This window comes from Petromyzon marinus, unplaced genomic scaffold (assembly GCF_048934315.1).
Source record: "Petromyzon marinus isolate PM22_M1 ecotype Great Lakes invasive population unplaced genomic scaffold, UKy_Petmar_22M1.pri1.0 PM_Scaffold_25, whole genome shotgun sequence".
Lineage (NCBI taxonomy): Eukaryota > Metazoa > Chordata > Hyperoartia > Petromyzontiformes > Petromyzontidae > Petromyzon > Petromyzon marinus.
Window position 1 is genome coordinate 833,330 of NW_027423224.1, and position 24,593 is coordinate 857,922.

At 47.3% G+C, this 24,593-nt stretch overlaps 1 protein-coding gene across 1 annotated transcript in view; it reads left to right on the plus strand.

Moving 5' to 3' along the window:
* Positions 1–1,139: 1,139 nt before the first annotated feature.
* Positions 1,140–24,593, plus strand: part of LOC116937955 (ribonuclease inhibitor-like) — a 53,331-nt gene continuing 29,877 nt past the window's right edge. Inside the window, exons 1-7 of the mRNA XM_076063986.1 lie at positions 1,140–1,230; positions 3,714–3,806; positions 7,503–7,634; positions 15,570–15,586; positions 16,110–16,495; positions 17,174–17,306; positions 23,812–23,898. Of these exons, the coding sequence (XP_075920101.1) occupies positions 23,864–23,898 (35 nt within the window). The 5' untranslated portion in view covers positions 1,140–1,230; positions 3,714–3,806; positions 7,503–7,634; ... (2 more) ...; positions 17,174–17,306; positions 23,812–23,863. The remainder of the gene's footprint in view (positions 1,231–3,713; positions 3,807–7,502; positions 7,635–15,569; positions 15,587–16,109; positions 16,496–17,173; positions 17,307–23,811; positions 23,899–24,593) is intronic.

Genomic DNA, 24,593 nt, shown 5'->3' on the forward strand with positions numbered 1-24,593 from the left:
GCGTCAGCAATTTTCGCACCCAATGGATAAATCTCTTCCTCTTCTTGGGCCTGGTGGCGGTGGTGGCAGAAGCGGCGGTGGAAGGGGCATCGGTGGCATCATGGTACATTTGAGACACGGCGCATTTCAATTCTTTCAGCTGGCTACTGAGATGAAGGTTCTCTTCATGCAGCCTCTTTTCCCCATGCCACATGTCCTCGTGACGCACCAGCTTCCCGCGTAGCCTAAACTGTTCCTGGCCTCTCTGCGGATCCAGGAAGTTCAACTCTGTCAGGTGGGCGTGCAGCGACCTCCGGAGATCTTTGTTTTCACAGCGCAGCGACATTTGCCGCTGTGCTGCATTGCAGTCTCGGAGAAAATTCGCATGGAGAGACTTGCTCTCCCTGCAAGGCACTCTCGTGGATTCCAGCTCCAACTGGCACTCTTTAAGCTGTTGAACCAGGCTCCTGTTCTCTCTCTGGAGAGTCTCTCGGTTCTCCATCAACTCCTCCTGCTGCTGCTGTAGCTCCAGACGGAGCATCTTGTTCTTCTGACAGAGCTCCACATTCTGTTGGCTCATCCTCTCCGTTTGCAGCGTCATGGTCTCGCGGTAAAAGTCTGAGATGGAAAGCGTAAAACGACGATAAATGAAGATCTCCATCCCAAGCATGGCCAAGACCAGAACGCCAACGATCAGCAGCACCATGCTCAGCTCGTGTTGACGGCACGCGGGACGGAAGGAAGTGTGAGAAACGTCACGAAGGGGCGTGATATTTATACCAACGTCAATACCGGATGTGACGTACGCTATGACGTACCAGCCATCCCTGCCCACTTATTGTCAATCATTGCTCACCATGTGACTCCACGGCCCCGCCCCTAACCGTGCAGCTCCTCCCCCATACACTTCTTCCGCCTTTCCCACGTGACGCGAAGCGAGCCAATCAGGCGAGAGGCGGCGCGCGGTCGGCCCCGCGACCGCTTTCCGCCATTCTTGCAATGGGCGGCGGGGCCGCGCAGGGTGGTAGGGGGCGGAGGGAGGCGGGGGGGAGGGGCCAGGATGGACGAGGGGGAGGGGCCAGGAGGGACGAGGGGGAGGGGCCAGGAGGGACGAGGGGGAGGAGCCAGGAGGGACGATGGGGAGGGGCCAGGAGCGGGAGGGGGGGAGCCGTGGCGCCGCTCTTGGGCCGCGAGGCCTCCCCCTGGGCCCGCGGCGCCACGCGGAGACCGCGACAGCAGCAGCAGCAGGAGGTGGTGGTGGTGTTTGTGGTTGTAGGCACGGGAGAGGTGGTGGTGGTGTTTGTGGTTGTAGGCACGGGAGAGGTGGTGATGGTGTTTGTGGTTGTAGGCACGGGAGAGGTGGTGGTGGTGTTTGTGGTTGTAGGCACGGGAGAGGTGGTGGTGGTGTTTGTGGTTGTAGGCACGGGAGAGGTGGTGGTGGTGTTTGTGGTTGTAGGCACGGGAGAGGTGGTGGTGGTGTTTGTGGTTGTAGGCACGGGAGAGGTGGTGGTGGTGTTTGTGGTTGTAGGCACGGGAGAGGTGGTGGTGGTGTTTGTGGTTGTAGGCACGGGAGAGGTGGTCACGGACAGGCGGTGAGTGCCGGGTGATGGAGGGGGGGTGAGGGAGTGGATTGCAGGGTGAGTGAGTTAATGAGGAGAATTAATAGGTGAGGAGGGTGAGTGAGTTGAAGGGTGAGGTGAGTGAGTGGGTGAGTGGTGAGTTCACGACAGGGAGATTGGGGCTGAGTGAGTGAACGCAGCGCACGGTAAAGATCCCCTGAGAGCATTCGCAAGAGTTGGACATTGAGTGCCGCTGTCAGGGTCCACACGCAAATTGCTCACTTGGCATGATATACAAATTAACCATTGTAAACGATAACTTTAAAAAGTCCGCTATTTGTCAGAACTAATGCGATGTGCGTTCAGGATATTTGTAGCACGTTATAACCAACGTCAACATCGTCATTTAGAGTAACCATTAGTCCATACGTGTCACTTGCTAATAGTGCCCGGGTCAATCACAACTTTGCCGTGCGTGCAGGCTTTGTCTCTGGCTGCTCGCTAGGGCTGCGATGCCTTTCCATGCCACAAGATGACCTTCATTGCTCCTTCCACACCGCGACAATATTTACTGCAGTGTTCTATAACGCGGTAGTTGCGTTGCTGAAGAACACCGCGTTGTGTAAACTCCCTCGTTACAATGACTAATACAGGGTAAAGCACAGTCCGTGATAACAGCGTGAGATGCGTGTGTCGGCTGAACAAAGACCGAGGCGCGTGGGGAGCATCAGGAAGCATCCAGCAGCATCCCAATGCCTCGTGTGACGCTGTGCCCAGGCAGCCGTACAACCGCACATTCCTACTCGCGCGACGTGGTTCTGTTGACTCAATCGCGTTATATCCACTTAGCATCCGTGTCATAAAACGTGTTCCCTAATACATCCATCGTGCTATATCCAATTGGCGTTATGAAAACACGCGTTGAGGCAGAACGAACTCTATAAACTATTTTTTATTTTACCAGGTGAGACCCACTGAGCTATGTGGCTGTTTTCCAGAAGCGACCTGTCCACAAATGATAGATCAGCTAAATGGCTAATCACGTTAGAAATGTGTAGCACCAGCCACAAATACTCTAGACATGGGATCCCCTTTGACAGGGTCAGTGTCTACTTAGATTCACTCACTCCGCCTATTGTCATGTGGTGTGTGCAGCTGCGTCGTGACACTTGGTAGAGTGCTGTCTTTGAGGCAGAGAGCTTTAAAACCGTGTGCAATGGTTAATTTGCTTAACAGCTCTACACCGAACCCCTTGCTTGTGGTAAAACATGTTTGCGACTTTGCTGATCGATAACTATGCAGATTTAGGTTCATAGTAACATGTACTTGGTGTGAGATGAACTTCCCAATAATTTCCTTTGCTCAACATCTTGCAATTAATGTCTTTTTAAATGGTCAGCTTAAGTGATTCCGTGATGTTTATGTAACTTTACCATTAAGATAACCTATGGAGCACAATTATTTCAGTATTTTTTGTCACAAGTAAACTTTAAACTGAACCCATATGTGATATTATATTGCCTGATTGTTTAAATTTTTAATGTAGTCTACATGCTCTGCTCGGGATATTACCCCACATTTACCATTCATTGATGTTCCCTTTGACATTGGTAATTGGCATTGTCACACCATAGTAATTAATGGGCAATTATGTAATTCTCTGTGTCTATCTCTCTCTGCATCTACCTGTGTGGGTGTCTCTCACTGCCGGTGTGTTTTTCTCTATATGCGTCTCTCGTGTGTCTCTTCGTTTGTGCCTCTCTCTGTGTGTGGATGTCTCTCGGTGTCTGTATCTCTCTTTCCTTTTCCACGATGTGGTGTTGTATTTACATGCAAATTCTACCTCTAGCCCCACCCACTTACCCTTGGGCTGAGCTTATCTCAAGCCAATATAACTTCGTGTTTCAGCAGTTTTCTCGCTATATTTTTTCACCTGATGATGGTTGCTTGTGTTGCGATCGAAACGTCGTGATCTATTATTTTTTCTACCTACGTGACTTTACAGAAAGAACCAAAGAGTATTGTGATTGTAAGTTTTGATTGTGATCGTTGTGGTGGAGGTGGTGATATTGATGGTGGTGTTAACGATAGCGGTGATTTTGGTGGTTGTAATGGTGGTATTGATGGTGGTAATGGTGGTTGACTATTACCCCTCTCGTGTCCTTCCACCACCAGGTTTAAGAATCTGCTGGTGTCTGTGCTGGAGGTGGACGTCGGATATCTGTGCGGTCTGGAGCGGTGGACAATAGACTTCTGCAGCTCAACCAGGTGGACGCACTGGGCAGGGGGCAAGATGGTGGTGGCCTTAGAGACCTACTTACTCCCACAGAGAGCCATAGACTCACTCACAGAGTACACTCACACAGAGAGCCAAAGTCTCACTGACACAGAGCCATAGGCTCACTCACATGGAGACACATAGACTCACTCACACAGAGAACCATTGATTAACTCATTGGTTTTTTCGGTAAAGTCACGTATGTAGATATACCATAAAATTATATTAAAATAAATCAAGCACGACGTTTCGACCGCAACACAAGCGATCTTCATCAGGTGTAAAAACAAATAGCAAATAGGGTGACATCAACGCAAACACATAGAGAGCGTTAAACTGCACGGAGGTAAATACAACAAGAAGATGAGAGACGAGAATTCAAAAAACCTAAGAAAAATTTACGTGATGCAAAACCAGTCGGCCAACGACACAGTTAGACACTTGCCTGGCAGACCACGAATTTCAGAAGAGTGCTAAGTTTCGTGTTCATCCTCTGGGTTGAACATACCAGCATAGAGTGAACAAATACGAGGTATAAGATAGCAGAAATACATATACAGGGACACAAGAGGTAAGAAGAGGAAAGAGGGACAGAGAAGCAAGAAAAAAGGGGCCGGAGGGATGAACAGACAGAGGCTTAAAATAAGTAGCAGAGGTGGGGGGAGGGTCCGAAGAAAGCAAGGGGCACGGCAGCAGCAGAAGAGGGGGGAGGGGCAGGAAAATGTAAGGGGGCGCAATTAGTTTAGTACAGAATTGTAAAGGTAACTTCCCCGTAGAAGTGTGTTAATAAAGAATTAAAGCTTTCGTGACTGCATAAATTACTCATTGCTTTTTTTCAGTAAAGTCACGTATGTAGAAATACCATAAAATTATATTAAAATAAATCAATCACGACGTTTCTACCGCAACACAAGCGATCTTGTGTTGCAGGATCTTTACGTAGGTAAAACAAATTTAAATAAAATGAACAATTAAAACACGACGTTTCGGAGGCAACGCAAGCTTCCGTCTTCAGTTGGGACCAGTCACAGCCAAAATCGCTGCACCAAGTGGCGAGGCTCTGGGAACCTAGCGCTTAAATACAGGTTAAGGTAGGGGGGGGGGTGTGGGAGGGGCCATGTAGGGGGACTTTAGTGGGGTGCGGAGCTCAGTTAATCCGTCTTTTGTTGTGTAGAGGGTGCGGGGGATGGGTCACTGTGTGTGTGCAATATAAACAGAAAGAGGCTCTCCCAGGCTGTGCTGTAAGGCGAGGCAGTAGATAAAAGGAAAATCGAAAAGTTCGGAAATAATATGTTTAGTATACCACTGCTTGAAATTGCTGTTAGAAATTAGTTAGCGTTTGGTATGATTTAAAACGTTTCTTCAGTGGTTGCTTAATTTGAAACCATCCTCTCAGTTGAAGTAATGCCTGTGTTTGTATTTGTTGTGTAGAGGGTGCGAGGGATGGGTGACTGTGTGTGTGCAGGACTGAGTTAATCCGTCTTTTGTTGTGTAGAGGGAGCGGGGGATGGGTCGCTGTGTGTGTGCGGGGATGAGTTAATCCGTCTTTTGTTGTGTGGAGGGTGTGGGAGATGGGTCACTGTGTGTGTGCAATATAAACGGAAAGAGTATCGGCCAGGATGTGCTGTAAGGGAGCAGTAGAAAAAAGGAAAATAGAAAAGTTCGGAAAGAATATGTTTGGTATACCACTGCTTGAAATTGTTGTTAGAAATTAGTTAGCGTTTGGTATGATTCAAAACGTCTTTCCAGTGGTTGTTTAATTTTAAACCATCCTCTCGGTTGAAATTATTCCTGTGTTTGTATATCTGCATGGCTTCGTGGACAAATCTTTGGTGATAACCTGTAGGTTTACAAAGAACCTTGGTATCGGAAAAGACAATCTCATGATCACCCATAGCGTTGTAACAGTGATCAGCCACAGCAGATGAATTCGTTCTGCCGTGTTTCAAATCTGATTTATGCTCACGAATTCGGTCAGAGATATGTCGTTTCGTCAACAATAACAATCACCACAGGTACAGCTAAATTTGTAAACTCCGGGGTACTGTAAGTCAGGGTTGACATCCTCTCATCAAAACGTTACACCATAGGGCTCATTGCATTTCAGACCAACACCACTTGACCAGTGAATTAAAATTGGTACGGCTGGCCCTTAGGAGGAACGGATACTCTGACCGTACCATCCGCCAAGCTGTTTCTCCTACCATACAGAAACAACCACCTGATACTCCGATCAAAACCATCACACTACCTTACATAGCAGGCGTTACTAAAAAGATTTCCAAAATTCTAAACAAACATAAGATCCAAGTCCGATTCAATACAGTACACAAAATACGTGATCTGATCCCATCCGTAAAGGATGTCATCCCTGACTTACAGTACCCCGGAGTTTACAAATTGAGCTGTACCTGTGGTGATTGTTATATCGGGGAGACGAAACGACATATCTCTGACCGAATTCGCGAGCATAAATCAGATTTGAAACACGGCAGAAAGAATGCATCTGCTGTAGCTGATCACTGTTACAACGCTATGGGTGATCATGAGATTGTCTTTTCCGATACCAAGGTTCTTTGTAAACCTACAGGTTATCACCAAAGATTTGTCCACAAAGCCATTCAGATATACAAACACGGGCATAATTTCAACCAAGAGGATGGTTTAAAATGAAGCAACCACTGGAAAGACGTTTTGAATCATACCAAACACTAACTAATTTCTAACAGCAATTTAAAGCAGTGGTATACCAAACATTCTTTCCAAACTTTTCTATTTTCCTTTTTTCTACTGCTCCCTTACAGCACATCCTGGCCGATACTCTTTCCGTTTATATTGCACACACACAGTGACCCATCTCCCGCACCCTCCACACAACAAAAGACGGATTAACTCATCCCCGCACACACACAGCGACCCATCCCCCGCACCCTCTACACAACAAATACAAACACAGGCATTACTTCAACCGAGAGGATGGTTTCAAATTAAGCAACCACTGAAGAGACGTTTTAAATCATACCAAACGCTAACTTATTTCTAACAGCAATTTCAAGCAGTGGTATACTAACCATTATTTCCGAACTTTTCGATTTTCCTTTTTTCTACTGCCTCCCCTTACAGCACAGCCTGGCAGAGCCTCTTTCCGTTTATATTGCACACACACAGTGACCCATCCCCCGCACCCTCTACACAACAAAAGACGGATTTACTCAGCTCCGCACCCCACTAAAGTCCCCCTACATGGCCCCTCCCACCCCCCCCCCCCCACCTTAACCTGTATTTAAGCGCTAGGTTCCCAGAGCCTCGCCACTTGGTGCAGCGATTTTGGCTGTGACTGATCCCACCTGAAGACGGAAGCTTGCGTTGCCTCCAAAACGTCGTGTTTTAATTGTTTATTTTATTTAATTTTAATTTGTTTTACCTACGTGACTTTTCCGAATAAAACCAAAGAGTATGAATCCTTGCAGTCACGAAAGCTTCAAATCTAGAATCATCGTTATCCCATTGACTCCCATGCTAAAAGCTGAGCTACGTTTCAGCCCCAACATGTTCCAATCTTTACCAACTTTATTACGGTGAAAGATACACTTACCACACATAAAGAACCACAGTGCTTGCAGGTGCCACAGCTCCCCACACCAACCTCTCTCCCACCCCTCCCCTTTCTGCTGCTGTTGGAGGAGACTTCTTGATGCCACTGCTGGCGTCAGGGCCTGAGGCTGAGGGAACAGCAGAGTAGGTGACACGGGGAGCCGGGCCGCGTCTGCACATGTCAGGGGCGAGAGACGCTGGCGGCTCGACACTTCACAACGTGGGTGAGTGTGGGGAATTTGTGGCGTGTGGGGGACGGTGGGTGGTGTGGTCTAGAATATAAACCGCCTGTGTAGGCTACATGGCAGATTTTTTTTAATTGGTGCTTAAATGTCTGTGTATGTGTAAGATGGTGTAGTGAGTGTGTGTGCGGTGGGGGTACGGAGGTCAATGTGTGTGTAACGCAAATGAGTATCTGGGGCGGTGTGTAAACATCACACATTGGGGAGACAAAGGCGGTCCGGCGTGGTTCTGACCACTTACCATTTCGTGTACTATGCCGGCCTTCATAGGAGCTCAATAACAGCACTTGCCCCACCAGTCTGTGGAGCTCCATGGGGGATGTTTGTGTCAGAGCTCGTGCTGTAGGCATAGACGACGCGCGACCGTGGATCCTCTGTAGGTAGCGCGCGTCTGCTGTGGGTCGCATGGAGCTGCACGAGCGGACACCACCGCAGCGATTCCCATACCGAGTCACAAGATAGGCGCTGGGAAACAATTGCGCTGAAGTGTGTTGCTGGGTGGATGAAGCGAGCACCACCATGGTGTGCTTGCCTTGTTTGGTCAGTCGTGTGACTGATTATTATAATATATTAATTCACACCTGTGCACCGTGTCATGGCAGTTTCCCTGTTTTTCCTTCATTGCATTTTTATTTCAGAAATATTTCACCTGCAAAATAGATTGAGTTTGAATATCTCATGCGAAAGGGTGCCCAGAGCATGTGGGGTCGTCCAATTGCACAGTGCTTAACGCACATCACTACACACCCATGGACTAAATCCAGAGGCGAGTGACAAATGAATCAGTTCTGCCCCCCTCGCTTCACCAACCCGCACTAGTCAGCGTGGTGAAATATGGTAAAAAATCAACACGACCGACAGGGCATAGGGTGCCCATTATCCAGAAGGGCTTTACTTTATTATCACATCCACATGTAATTGTGGATTTGGTTATTTTTCTTTAGTTATTTTTGTTGCATAAATACAACTTGACAAGATGTGTACTGCTTCATTCTGGTACATTTACTGTTTTTCAGTGCATTTCAGCACTGGGTGTGTTTGTTGGATTTATTGTTTGTCACGTGAGGTTAAACACTAAAAAACTATTTTATGAACCAGGCAAAGTCCACTAAGCTATTCGATTTTTCATTGAACTGACAGATGCTGTAACCTGGTCCCTTGGGTACCCAGGCCTTCCTATAGTATAACTCCAGGAATCGGCAGATTTTTTTATTTTATTGTACCAAGTAAGGTCCACTGATCTATATAGCTGTTTTTCAAAAGCAACCTGGCCACAAATCATAGCTCAACGAAGTGGCTTATCACGTGGAAATTTGTAGCAGCTAAATACTGTAAACGCATATTTCTAAATGTGGAGGGAAAAAAACTCGAGGATCCAGAGAAAAACCCACGCCACCACGGGGAGAATATGCAAACTCCAAATATCCAGGCGTCGGGGTTGGAATCGAACCCACGACCTCCTGCATTCCAGGCGAAGGGGATAACTTGTTGCCACCACTGAGCCCGTTGTTAATCTGATGTGGTATACTGGTACAGCCCCTGGTGGCCTCGGTCACTTTACTGACCTTTGCACCATTGTGTAGTCAGTTCAATTGAGTCGCAGACACTCTTTGGAGGCAACAAATTTATTTATACCAACACGAAGGGGTAACTTCCCTTTTACCAGATAACAACCTATGGTGGTGGACCACCAGGCTATCTGTGCTAACACTCTGGGATAGCTACAACGAGCAGGACTCCAGCTTGAGTCCTGCCCATGTGTTGGTGACTCTTCACGGACGTTGAATGTAGATCTTTCAGAAGACAACAGCAAAGCTGAACCCCGGTCCCTCTGGGGACCTGGTTTATATGCTTACCAGTCGTGGCCGGCTCCGCCCTTGGCCACGACTACCTTCTCGATTCCTATTGCAAGATCTCGCCCTGACACGTGACTACCCACTAGCCCCAACTTGGGGCCCCTGTGTAGACTTTACCCGTCATGTACCTTCCAGGGTCAACCAGAGTGCAATGGCCCACATTAACCTCATTCATGGCTGACACTTTCACACCCCTCCTATAGAGGACAGCACTGCACGCCACGCGTGGTGCCACTCAGCGCCATGACCCAGCGCTCACCAAGCCCCACTAGGGCTGGTACTACACCCACATATATGGGGTGTCGGTGATGTAATTACATCGCACGCCGTGCCTCTCAGGCCGGCACTACACAGTGGCATTCCCGATGTTACTACATTACCCCCCCCCATTCGTAGCATTCAGCCGTCCTGGCTGTCAACCCCCCCTTAAAACTAACCAAGTGAATAAGTTCTAGATTTGAAGCTTTCGTGACTGCAAGGATCCATACTCTTTGGTTCTATTCGGTAAAGTCACGTAGGTAAAAAATAAAACAACTAAAATCATGACGTTTCGGCCACAACACAAGTGGCCTTCATCAGGTGAAGGGGACCATACTGTCATGAGGACAGCGTTGGAGTGAAGACAGTCCAGCCCAGGTCGTGTCCTTTTAAGCTGTGTGGGAGGAAACAAAATGCTTTGACAAAGGAATTAGCATAAAATGACCGTAACGCACAAGAGGACCGGCACAGAGGGGGGGAGCGGGTGTGAAGTGGAACGTAGAGGACCGGCACGGGGCGGGGGGGGAGTTTACAAATGTAGGTGTGAAGTGAAATAAGCTTCTATAAAAGTTTGGTATATCACTATTTGGATAAATACCATTGAAAATTAGTTTAATGTTTGGTATGATTTAGAACATCTTTCCAATGGTTGCTTAAGTGAATAAGGTGATAAAAAGCGAGTAAAAGTGACTAAACGCTATGTGTGCCTCAATAATTAACAATAACAAATAGCATATAAATACCCAAGCCCACCTATACAATATATACACTAGCTACAAATGTACAGAACAACACGAGAAAATATAAAACGCGAATTCACGGAATCCCCTCCATCACCAACAACTCCCATCCTCACCGTGTAACAATACCCATAAGCACAACAAAGGCTAGGTTCAGCCAATAACCGATATGGCCTACTGAGTGTGACAAGCAACTGATGGTGTGGGAGTGTGTGTGCATGGGTGTCACAAAATCCGAAGAGTTTTTGAGCGAGTCCTCGTGGCTGGGCCTCCAGTGGAGGTGGGCTCACTCTCCCTGGAGGTCCCAGGGGGAATATGCAACTGTCCAGTCGAATCCGGCTCCTCACGAAGAGCAGTAGGCCGGGTCGACGGGTTCTCCTCTCCCGAATCAAGTGAAGACAGCGCAGGCGGCTCGGGGGACATCAGGCGCGCGGCACCTGAGGGAGGAAGCACACGACTCCACTGAGGACCAACCTCAATGGGCACACATGCCAGCTCGCCGGACACATCTGTCCCTCGGCGCCCACAGTGTGGAGATGGAACAAACTCACAGGGAGCAATAAAGGGCTTAGGGCAAGAGGAGTGTTTGTTTCTGTTGCCTGGTTTTTAATTGGTAAAGCTGTGATCGTGTTTGATCCCTCCACTGGTATCCGATTAATTTCTGCATCAAGCACAATATCCCCTTTGCTGTCTTCAAGTTCCACCATGGACACGCTCCTGCTTGCCTCTCCCATCATCTCATTCCCCTCCCAATGTTCTCCTATATCGTCCCTACCATCTCGCTTTACTCCCCTTCACTCATTCTCCGCCCAGCAACCAAGGCTTCCTGTTGGAACTTCTAATCAACCTTTACTCATTCGGAGGTCACTCATTCCCTTTTCTTTTGATGCAATTATTTGGGCCTGTCACTTACCATCCACAGATTTCTCCTGTGATCATCACTGTATGTTCTCTCTTTAGAAATGTAGGCTGAATGTACACCTCCTTGTTCCCAATGATGATTGTATCTCACTGATGTGCACATCACCTTGACAGAGGCTCTTTTTAAAGGCACTCTAATTGATTATTTCTCATTTCACAGCCTCCACTACACTACTCAGCAGATTATACCCCACTTTGTTCGTCAAGACTTGCTTGAGGCAAATATAAGTATGGTCCAACAACTTCTATGACTGACACGGCACGAGTAAGACTGCCTGCAGTCCAACCAAAAAGGCTGCATCATTGAAAGCTGGTTTCAAGCCTGCCCTCCACGTGTGTTAAAAGATCTTCCTCACCCATGTGATGATAGTTGAGCCTCTGGGTGTCAGCATTTCTGCTCTGATATTGCAAGTGTTGGATACTAGTGATTTCTTTCATTTTTCTTAGGGTACCTCTCACTTTATACTCAAATGGCTCAATGCAGAAGGTGTAGGGTCTTTGGTTACTGTGGCTTGCATGAGCTCTTCAAAGGGATATGACGAAGAGCGATTCTGCATTTGGGAGCATAATTACTTCTAGCATGCTAGTTTCTGCCTTCAACTGCTGAGGAGCTTGCCACTGGCATTTGTAATTGCGCAGGAAATATTGAAGTAGGCTCCCCTGAGCTGACTGAAGTTTGCAAAGTCATCCTTTATTTGACTGAGAGTTATTATTCAACTGCTGCAGCTTTTCCATCAGGCACCCTCTGTTCATGCCAGATCTGAGTTTTGCATTGCCTTCTTAGGCCCTTGTAGCAGTTTTTACGTTCTTTTTCAATTAAACACCACGTTTAATCACTAATCCATTCATTTCCAATATTGCAACAGGTTGTTGGGCTGGTCTTGGCGGCGTTGTTTACATAATCTTGAAATTGTCCCAAACTGTTGGTTCCTCATTAGACAGGAGCGTGCATTACCACTGCCCACCTCCACATTACAACCATCCCCACCATAAGAATTATATCCAGTATGAGCTGGAGAAGCTTTTGTTGACCTTCGAGAGCACTGCTAAGAAATGGGGTTTATGTGCATCCCCACATAAAACAAAGCACCTGCCTGGGTATTCTGTGTCATCGTATTCTCCCATCCCTCCACTCCCCATGAGCAGTGGGGCAGTTTTGGACAGAGCAGAACAATTTTCCATACCTGGAAACGGTGCATGTGACTAGCTCCAGTTTGGCAGCAGAGGTCATGCTCCGAATCGGTTGAACATAATTATCTCAGCTGCGTAACACACTGTGAATGCTGCATTGCCTGTCGCTCCATGTAAAGCTTTGGTTCTTCTCAGCCAGATATCCCCTCCCTTCTCTACATTTGAGAAATTTGGATCCCTTTTAAAGAAACATCCACACTGGTTTTGCATATTCAAGTTGTCTACGATCCACCGTGGGCTTAACAAACTAGATTATGTGAGCAGCTTAGATCCTTGAATGATCTGGACAAATGCCCATCAGTGAGATACTAAGGCAGGTGAGGCAGCATTGGCTGGGTCATGTAGCCCAAATGCCCAGTCACTGTGTACCCAAACAGCTTCTGTTTGTCCAGATATAAGGGGCTTATCGCTATAGGCAAGAGTTTGACTGCTGTGTAACAGAAGGATGGTGGAGCTGTTTGGGCTTGCCAACAGCTCGACCAGTGGTTTCAAGATCAGCGTCTCTGGAGGAGTTTTGTGAAGGATGTCCGCCTCCAGCAATAACGGAGGGCGGAGGAGTGATGCTCACAACAACGAGCGGAGTGCAGAATGAGTAAAATGCAGCAAGGTGGAACAGTAGGGAGCACAGGTGGTAGATCTGCCAGTCATCCCTGTCACTCAACCCATGACACCTTTATCTATCCTGTAACCTACTGCCCATGAGCCTTCGACAGTCCACATGACCTCAATGTGCACTTAGCCTGGCAGAAACACTTTGTTGACGTCACCAATTTTGACTGGCGAATGGCTTTTATTGTTATTGTGTTTATGTACCCACCCCTTCATGTGCCGTACTGGCCTTCTTAGGTGCTCGCTAGCAGAACTAATCCCAATAATGTAAAAAACGATATGGGAGATTTTTCTCATTTGTATCTTGTATGTTTGTGTACATCGCCTATGTGTGTTTGTGGCGAGCCATGCTGCACAACAAACTCAGCCACAGTTATCAATAGCACGTGATATCTACACTGGTTTTGGGTCCTCTCGGTTGTGTCTGCATTAAATGAGTGCCTGGTACAATGGGTAATCAGTATAACCTATGAGACAAACGTGGCCAGGTGTGGTGCTGGCCATTTCTACCCCACTTTGCGTGCGGGTCTTCAAAGGGGCTCACTAACAGCACTTGACCCACCAGTCTGTGGAGCTACATGGGGGATGTTTGTGTTGAAGCTCGTGCTGTCGGCGTAGAAGACGCTCGACAGTTTATCCTCTGTAGGGAGCACGCATCTGCTGTGTGTAGCGTGGAGCTGTACGATAGTGAAACCAATAGAGTTGTTGCGCCTTGGGCGTAAACATCAATGTATGTCCATTTGCCAGGTGTTATTTTTTTCATTTCCTGTGGAGATGTGTTCTGTATGAGAGAAAAAGCGACTGAGCCCACGCCCTCACCCCCTTCTCCCTATTGCATTATCTCCTCCTACTATTTGACTACTCATAAAATCATACGTATATAGTGACACCCCAGGGATAAATTAATATTGCTTGTTATAGCACATTCTTGTAGAAAGAACGCTGGTTAAGTCAGACCGGCCTGTATATGTACAGTATAGATATTTAGTTTGCAGCAATGTAATACACACAGCTCAATGCACAAAGAGTTAAATGTATAAATATCTCATACTAAAGAATGGATTACTTGGGTTTACAAACATGATGTACAAAACTCGTTATAGTCTCATGCTCTGCATGCTGTTGTAAATGCACGTGGTGCATACTCACTGACCAGATGCTTCATTATTATTTATACTAATAAAAAATGTTAAATTAAGAATTTTTTTCATTAATTTCTCATGTTAAACAAATATAGGGCGTTCATCCAGCGGTAGAGAGACAATGGCTGCTGATGATGTAACGTGCCGCTCATTTTGAAGGATTCCTAAGAGACAGTGCAAGTGGAGATTCAAAGGCATAGGAAGGTGGTTGCACAGACACCTGGACCACTGCTGTCCTGTATAAGTGATTTATTTAACATAATGAACATTACAGTAACATTGACGCTGCCTCATGTGTGTACTTTAAGTTTTGGCTTCCCCACACAAACACACTACCTCCACAAAAGGTCATGTTTACTCATTTCTGTGAAGCGTATTCAAGTTTAATTTATTAGGTATAGCCCTGTGAGCCATGCCGCTCTTAAGTCGGGTGCAACCGCAACAAACAAAATATGAATCTACATTGCAGAAAACTATTAAACCACAACCAGACCAAAATAAAGCTACAAAAACAATGTAACAGCAGTAATCATAGGAACTGTGATTTTAAAATTAAGAATAAACATAACATGTACGACAAAACCTGCAGCCATAGCTGGCAACACGACACTCCCAGTGTATGATGTGTGAGTGAGTCAGCAGCAGCGTGAGTGAGTGTATGATGTGCGAGTCAACGTATGATGTGCGAGTCAGCGTATGATGATTGAGTCAGTATTAGGTTGAGTGAGTATATGATGTGTGAGTCAGCGCACGATGTGTTAGTCAGCGCATGATGAGTGAGTCAGTGTATGATGTGTGAGCGAGTCAGCGGCAGAGTGAGTGTATGATGTGCGAGTGAGCCAGCACACGATGAGTGAACCTGTGTATGATGAGTGAATGGGTCAGTGGTTGTGCGAGTGTATGATGTGTGAGTGAGTAAGCACATGATGAGCGAGTCAGTGCATGATGTGTGAGCGAGTCAGTGCATGATGTGTGAGTGAGTCAGTGCATGATGTGTGAGTGAGTCAGTGCATGGTGTGAGTGAGTCAGTGTATGATGTATGAGAAAGTCAGTGTCGGCTCCCTCTGCTCGCACTGTCGCCCCCTCCTCCCCCCGGCTCCGTCGCCCCCCCCACCCCCGGCTCCCCCGTCCCGTCGGCCCCCTGGCTCCATCGGCTCCCTCCGTCGGCTCCCCCGGCCCCCTCACAAACGGCCCCGCCAGCCGCTGCTGGGAGCGCGGTATGTGACGTCATAACACTGCTAGACAATCTCAGAGTACCCTCTACCCATACATTGAGAGCATGGGAGTGCCCACTACATAGGGACTACCCAAGATGAAACCTGGCTCCCACCCTCTAATCGTCACTCAACTAGAGGTGACGCTATCCCGATCTTTGCACATTACAACGCAATTTGCCGTCTGCGTGGCATCACGATGGTCGAGGCAGTGAGCACGTGGTGTCACGCAGCTGCTTAATCTGCTAAAACTGTGTGGCGTTTTGAATTAGGTTCACATTTTACTTTTTTTATCGTTGTGTTGTGTTGATGTGAATATTCCAATAACAATTTTAAGCTTTCATTACAATTTAAATAAGTCAATGTATTCACAATCAAATACCTAAAGTCACAATTGTACCTAACCGAGACCTCTCAGATTTTAGTAGCAACATTTTCTTTTTTTAGAATTATTCTTCCCTGTACCTGGATAAAATTACACGACTATGCTTACAGGTGACACGTGGTTTGTTTTCATTTTCTTCAGGTGACTCGATGCATTTGTCGTGATGGCATCAAAAGATCCTGCATATGAGATCATTAAAACCAACGAAGTGAATCTGCAGAAATACCTCCAGGCGAAGTCTTCAGAAGTGCTTGACCATTCCTATCAAACAGGGATAGTCCTGGACAGTGAATACACGTCTCTTAACAGCGAGAATGACCCCGTTGTGCAAACACGGCGTCTGGTTAACCTGGTGCTCATAAAGGGAGAACAAGTCTGCATGATATTTCTTGAAGATGTGCTCGTGCGACTGAGATCCGAGATCCCTCTCTTGGATCAGTGGATCTCACAGCATGAGCAGCAGCTCAACGCGATCGGTGTCGATCTGAGCAGAACTGCGGGTAAAGCCATCCCTAGAGCAGCTTCTCGTGAGTGATGCTAAACTTCACATAGCCATTCACATGTCTCTGGCAAGTTTAGGTGAAGGAATTGCTTTGAACTGAGATTGTCATTTAATATTAGCAAACTGCACCACCCTTGCATGACAACATTCCTCTCAGAAGGAGGACATTTATATTCCATTCCATAGCAGGGAAACTACAATTTATCAGCAATTGGGAGGAAAGGATAGATGGATAATGAAAATGTGTGTAAATATCAAAAAACTTACATCCACACTGGACCCCAACATTCATTAATTCGTCATATCCCACACCTCCCTTTCCTTGGAAAAGACGTAAACATGGTGATTTTCTACCTCCTCTTCAGACACAGACATGGTATTTAAGCTGTAATAATATAATGACCTATGAAGCTCTCTTTCAAGTGTCAAGCCCAAGATGTTTGGCAATGGCAGCAAACCCATCTGCTGCCATGGTCTCCATGACTTGGTACAATCTGGATTCCACCAAGGCCATGTCATTGAAACTATTCCCCTATGCAGGGCAAATGACCATTTCTGTTAAACTATGGATGCTGCTTCTAGTTGTTGACCTTTGGGCTGCTTTTGACACCACTCCATCCTCTTGAATCTTCATGGCGATGCAGGTGTTGTCTGACAAACTTATGTCCTGGTTCTGCTTCATGCACAAAGCTGTCCCTGCCAGACTGCGCTGCCCTCTCCTGGATCTTGATGCATCGAGAAGAACCTATGGAGACACTCAACCTGTGGGGCTGCGGCATCGGCACCGAGGAAATGAAGAGACTCCAGCGTGGACTGCACAGATGTAAAGAGCTAGTGTAAGACTGACACACCTCGCATTCACTACTTCACAAATTGTGCACGCATATGTATGTGTGGGTGTGTGTGATATTAACTCGTCTTCAAATGAGTAGCAGGTGCGTTGTGTAAAACATTGCTACTCGGGAGACAACGGCGGCCGGGCACGATGCTGGTCACCGACGCCATCATATGCCATACTCATGTAAACACTCGGTCTTGCGTAGCCCATGCATGAGTACAACTTGTGACGAAATTATTCCCCTTGCCACTGCCATCATTGTCCTCACTCCTCACTTCACTCCTCTCCCCGCACTCCACGCTCACCCATTTCCTTATACCTCCCATTAACCCCCCCAATTTGCTCCTGCCTTCACTTTTCCCATAACCCCACCCGTCCCTTGCCCATCTCTTCACTCTGCCCCCATACTCACGCCCACTCATCCATAGAGGGATAATGTTTGGTGAGTGAATGCGTGCCTGCTTGAGTTGGTGGGTGACTTGGGGGATGGATCGATGAGTGAGTATGTTGAGTTAGGTGATGATGTGAGTGAGTAGGTGGGTCAGTGCTGTGTGAGTGGTTTGGTAAATGAGATAATTAATGTGAGTGGGTGAGTAAATGTATACTGAGTAGGTGGGTCCACAGTGAATGCTGCACTCACTGTACATTAAAGTACAGAAGGAAGAAAAGTTATGCATATGGGTGGCTGCTGTAACGCTTTCCATCATCTTCAGCAACATTTAATTCGCAATAATTATAGCCCTCACACTAGGCGCAGGAAGTGAGGTGACCGTAGGCCACATTTAGAAAATGGAGCCCTGATAGCGACTCTGCGGTGGAGAGTGAGGGTAACGGTTTGATTCACGTGGCCGATTCAAGTCCCTTGTTTACAGTGGACCATGGTCAGTTATGGTTGCCCCCACTACAGAGACAGCTGATATGTAATGGGTGTCATTCTTAGTTGTAAAGCATTAAAGAGACAGATATCCCCCAAGTACCCCATACAAACTGTTGGGGAAAGTGAAGCCCGTGACAGAGAACAAGCACACACAACTACACTGCACTTTAGAGCACAAAGACAATCTCCCCGTGGAGCCTGCATACACTTTTGAGGCAAGTGCTGATCACACTTCCCTGACTAGCACCGTCCTTGGCTGTCTTTCTCTCCCCATTGCTGATGTTTACACACCATACCAGGTACTCATTTAAGGCTCAGGCACCATAGAGGACTTCCAGGACCAGATTTTTTTTTATCACTCACCACTGATGCTGTTACCAGATATTGAACCCAGGTCACTTAGTAATGGAATGGTGCCAAGGACTTCCCCACAATTTCCATAACCACATTCAAATACGCAATGAAAGACACTCGTATATACACACACAGACATGTACACAGTGTACATATAAACTCACACACTCCTACACATGTACAAGTAAAGCCTTTGGTCACTCCACTGCTGGATAAAGCACTCCCACACCATGCAGGTCTTGGGGGTTATTTGACCATACATCACCACTCAAGTCAGTGTGGGTTGGTGTAGAGCATAGAGATGAATGTTGTTCCATTACCATAACGCAGCTCCGCAGGCTACAATAACTGTTGTTATGCATGTTAGTCACGGGTAGAAGTAGAAGCACCATCCAGGCTCGATACTTTATAGATTTTCAGATTTATTAGATCTTACATGTACACTAATATACACACTTTCATATATGAATACACACACTCACATGTACATAAACACTAATATCCATATACACGTATATTTGCACATTGCTACACACTCACACACACACTTATACACACCCCTGTTTGAGTCTGCAGTTTTAATGTGACAGTATTTTTTTACGTTAAAATAAATGCAAGCAATCTTCATATAATAAGGATTAGCATTCATAAGGCTCAATTCGTCCAGTGATCTGATTGCGCCATTGACAAAATTAGTTAATATACGCATGTATGTGCAGGCAGTCCCAGGTTTATAGAAATCCGAATTTACGGAAATGCAACCATAAATAATGTAAAAAAACTCAACGTGTGGAAATGTTAGCGTTAGTTACATAAGTGCAACTAGTGCAGCGCGTTGAGGTTGGATATTAATACTGCGGAGCGAGGCTTAAGCCCCGCTGCAACCAAAATGTCGCCTTCACCGAGCCCGAGCTTCACGAGGATTAAGGTATTTTTTTAATATTGTATTATATAATTATTTTCCTTTTGTAGCATTACGTATTTGCTTGTTTTCTATGCTGAGAACTATATATTCCCATGTTTTTATTGCTGGTTTTCATTTTAAGTTCATTTCTTGAGTTATTTACTTTAATTACTGTGTGTGTATGTAGGTGTGTAGACGAGGTAAAACAACCCCCTACCTCCGCGTGGTGTCGGACGGGCAACGCTGTCATGGACAGTGCTGTGGGGGGGAGGGCCAATTCCGATTGGCCTTTCCTCTCTTGGTGTCAGTGACCACCACAGCGGCTAAATGGGGGGGCTGGACAGGTGTGAGGGGCTGGTAACCCCTCCACCTTCATTTAACCACTAAACTACGACCAAAATTTTTTACGAACAAGCTTGTGCCGGAGTCCCCGGGGGGACAGGCGTCTATGACGTCTCCTGGCCAAACCCCATTTGGCGGAGCCAGGAGATTGAATCTTTACCCTCGGGGCTCCTCCAGAAACAAAAAATGCCACTATGGATGGCCACATGGAATGTTCGAATGCTCACTGCTAAGGAGAGGCTGCCACTCCTTTGTCGGGAGCTGGACCAGTACTGCCTGGATCTCTGTGGTATTCAGGAGGTCCGGTGAACCGGCTCTGGTTTCTGTCACCATGAGGGGTGGGCAGTCCTATACTCGGGGCAGGAGACTGCCAACCAACAGGGAGTGGCTCTTCTTCCGGACAAAAGAATTAAGGGGGCGTGGGAGCGTGGTGGTGAGGGGTGGGATGCTGTAAGCCCCAGGCTATTTTGGGCTCGCCTTCCCATCAACCGGAGGCGAGGAGTGGTGGTCGTGGTTACTTATGCCCCCACTGAAGACGAACATCCGTGGAGGGATGCAGGCAAGGCTGATGAGTCAGATGCCTTCTATGACCTCCTGTCACAGGTGCTAGCTAAGTGACCCCTTGGGATGGAGTCATCTTGTTAGGTGACTTTAATGCCCGAGTTGGTCATGATGCTGGCACCTGGTCTGGAGCAATTGGAAGGCATGGGCCAGATCAGCTCAGTAACAACGGTAGGAGGCTGCTAGATTTTTGTAAAGCCCATGGGCTTGTAATTACCAACACGCTGTTCCGGTATCGGCACATCCATACAACATCATGGATGCATGCCGAGTCCAAGCAAGAACATCTGCTGGACTACGTAGTGACAGAACAGTGGATGCGGGCCCATGTCCTTGACACCAGGACCTACCGTGGAGCTGATCTACCCTCTGACCATCGACTAGTCATCTGTACGATGCGCCTTCCATTATTCCACTCCGGTGGTGGGTGTACACCCAGGACCCCATTCCAATCTAAGGTGGCCTGGTCTCAGCTAGCTGATGAAAGTTGCATCGCTTGTGGCAGGGGTTGGCATCATCCCCCATTCCTGCAGATGTCGAGGGTAAATAGGTGAGATTTAGGACTGTGACTCAGGCAGCTGCAATGGCTGCTTTGGATACATGGTCCAGACCTCCCCAGAGACCCTGGCTGACAGAGGAGGTGTTCAAGCTGGCTGAGAAAAAGCCACAGGCCCACTCTCATTGGCTACAGCATCCCACGTCGGAGAATGAGGAGGCTTACCGCAGCCTTCGCTCGGAGGTTCGGAGAGCTGTGAGGCGCTGCAAGGATGGGTGGTGGTCGCGGGTTGCTGAGGAGAAGTAATCTGCCTCAATGGCCCATGATCACAAATCCATATTTAATTCCATCAAAAAAGTAACCTGCAGCGCCACACTTATTACCAACATTAGGGGAAAAAACAGTGATCCAATCTCCGACCACCAGGAACAGGTTTTCAGATTTGCCGAGCATTTCTGTGAAGTCCTGGGGGAGGGGAAATCCCTCCACCAGGAAAACATCGTGGGACAAAGTGGGGATGACCCTGTTGAGGCTGCGGTGCCTCAAATATTGGAAGAGGAAGTCACCCCCTGTCAGTGGCTGTCTGAGGTGCCATCTGTTGAGGAAGTACTGAAGGCGATCCAGAGTCCGAGACAAGGAAAGGCACCGGGCAGAGATGATCTCCCCAGCAAAATGCTGAGGGAGGGCGGCGTTTGTGCACAGACTGCCCTACATTACATCATAACAACAGTCTGGACCACTGGACGGGTTCCCCAGGACTGGAAGGATGCCCTGGTGGTCCCCATCTTTAAGAAGGAAGACCGCACAGACTGTAACAACTACAGGGGCATCTCACTCCTCAGTGTACCAGGAAAGGTCCTGGCAAGGATTATTCAGGAACGGGCGGTCCTACACAGATGCCATATTTTCTGTCCGTCTGCTACAGCAAACAAGACCTACATCTCTGCTTTATTGACCTGGTCAAGGCCCATGATACCATCAGTAGGCCTGGGATCTGGGTTGTTCTTTGTGCTTTCGGAGTCCCTGACACGCTGCTCACGATCATTAAGGACCTTCATGATGGTGAGCGGGCCCGGGTATAACTACGTGGCCGGGAGTCGGAAACCATTCCCTGTTAACATTGGGGTGTGACAGGGATGTCCTCTGGCTCCAACATTATTTAACATCTATTTCGACCACGTAATTCGTGAAGCCTTCAGTAGTTGTACCGGAGGAATTTCCATCTGGTACAGATACAATGGGAGGCTGATCGATGCCCGGGTGCGGTCAAAGGATGGCTCCCTATTGGTCAACCACGTTGTGTATGCCGATGACCTGGTCATTTCGGCTCACTCAGAGGAGGAGTTGGAGGCGCTGCTGCTGAAACTGTGTGCCATTTAGAGGTCGGGCCTTACCATCAGCCCCACCAAAACGAAGCACCTGCCTGGGTATTTTGTACCATCGGGCACTCCACCCCCACAACTCCCAATCGGTTATGGGGCAGTTGTGGAGAGAGTCGAGAGATTCCCATACCTGGGCAGTGTGCTCATGACCGGCTCCGGTTTAACAGCAGAGGTCTCACTCTGAATCAGTCGAGCGGCATTATCTTTTCATTGGTTGCGTAATGCTGTGTGGAAGCTACCTGGTCTGTCGCTCCGCAAGAAGCTTCAGGTCTTCTCGGCCACAGTCATTACCTCCCTTCTCTATGCTTGTGAAATGTGGACCCCCCTAATGAAACATTTTCGCCGGTTAGAAACATTTAGGCTGGCCTGCCTATGATCAATCTTGGGTTTAACCAGGCTGGATTGTGTGAGGAGCTCACAAATCCCTGAAAGATCTGGACAAAGTCCAATCGGTGAGCTCCTCCAGCAGGCAAGGCTGAGTTGGCTGGGCCATGTAGCCCGCATGTCCAATCACCGCATGCCCAAACAGCTTAGGTTTGGCCGGATCAAGGGGGCTAAATGGGGGTGGCACGGGCTAGAGAAGAGATGGAGTGATGTGGTACAGGAGGATGTGCAGCTGAGTGGACTTGCCGATGACTGGTACCAGTGGTGTCAAGATCGGCCTCTGTGGAGGAGGCTCGTGAAGGATGCTACTGGGCAGTTGGAGGCAGTCGCCCACCAACAACAACGGAGGGTGGAGGAGCGACGCTCACAACAACGAGCAGAGCGCCGGGTGGCTAAACCACAGCAAGTTGGCACTGTAGGGGGCACAGGTGGTGCATCAGCCAGTCATCTGAGTCAGTCGACCCGGTGCACCTGGGTCTGCCCCGTGACCTGCCAGCGGGCGTTCGACACTTCACGTGGCCTCAAGGTGCACATAGTCTGGAACAAGCGTCGTGGTGACGTCACCACCACTTAGTGGCGAATGGCGGTTGTTGTTGTAGACGACAAGCGGTAGTGTCGTGATTAGCGCTACGCTGCGCTATGAACCCGGTGTCCCGAGTTCGATTCCTGCTCACGGCCAACACCAGTGACGATTATCTGAACAGGACTTGGACTTCCCCTAGGTCGATTCAGCCTCAAATGAGCACCTGGTGCGATGTGTAAACATCACCACTGGGTAGACAAAGACGGTCGGGCGTGTTGCAGGCCACTCACCTCGTGTGCCGTTCCGGCCTTCATAGGTATTTACTAACAACACTTTCCACTACAGTCTGTTAAGGCTATAAGGGGGATCTTTGTATTTTTTTGGAGACGAGGTCTTGCAAAACAATACCCTTATAAACACAAACACGTTTCAGATTATAAAGGTACAGTGCAGTATAAATGAATGGATAATTGTGAGTAAACTGATATTTGTTAATGCCACAAATATCATATGCTTCTGTGTTATATATGAAACAATGAGCAGCTTTGCTCATGAACGTTTGTGCTGTGATCACGTGCACCGCCATTGTGAGTGTCCCTCACTCAACGCGTGTTTGACTCCGCGGTTCCCGTGGGCTCAGTGAGTCAGCGCTGTCCCTTCTCCCGTCCACCCGGGTTTAGGCTGAGTGAGAACGAGATCAGAGACAGCGGACTCTGACTTTTAGCCGACGGGATGTTGGAGAGAGAAGGGAGTTTGGAGACGTTAGAGTGAGTAATGTCCTGATGCACACACACTTATATAAGTACTGTACAACTATACAAATATATATACATACAGACACAAAACACAAAGATACTCAGTATAGCATAATAATGTTGTATTTTAACGTCGTTTATAACTACATTTTTATGCACTCATCAATTAAGTTATTAGCCACACTTTTTACAGCACTTTTAACCACTATTAAATAACACTACAAATAAATCTTGACTTAAAGCTTTCGTGACTGCAGGAATTCATACTCTTTAGGTCTTTTGGTCAAGGCACGTAGATAGAAAATAATATTTTATTATTTTTATATCTACGTGACTTTACCGAAAGACCCAAAGAATAACAATACAATTACCATTGTCACATTACCTACTATAACTAATGATATTATTTTAAACTATGTCATGTTAATACAGTAGATCGTCGATTATCCAGCGGCTTGGGAGGGAAGGGGTTACTGAATTTTGAAAAACAGATAATCGCATAATTATTTAAAATAGCTTGTTTTTGCACAATCTTGAATAAGATTATGTTTTTAGGTGGTCTGTATATATATTGACTGTTTTAAATAGTTTACAATATAAAAATCGCTTAACTAAATATACAAAGACATAATAAATATCTTGCTGTATACTGACTATTTACTGTACCGCACTCACCACTCCAATCTCGAAGACTCTGCATGGGGTGA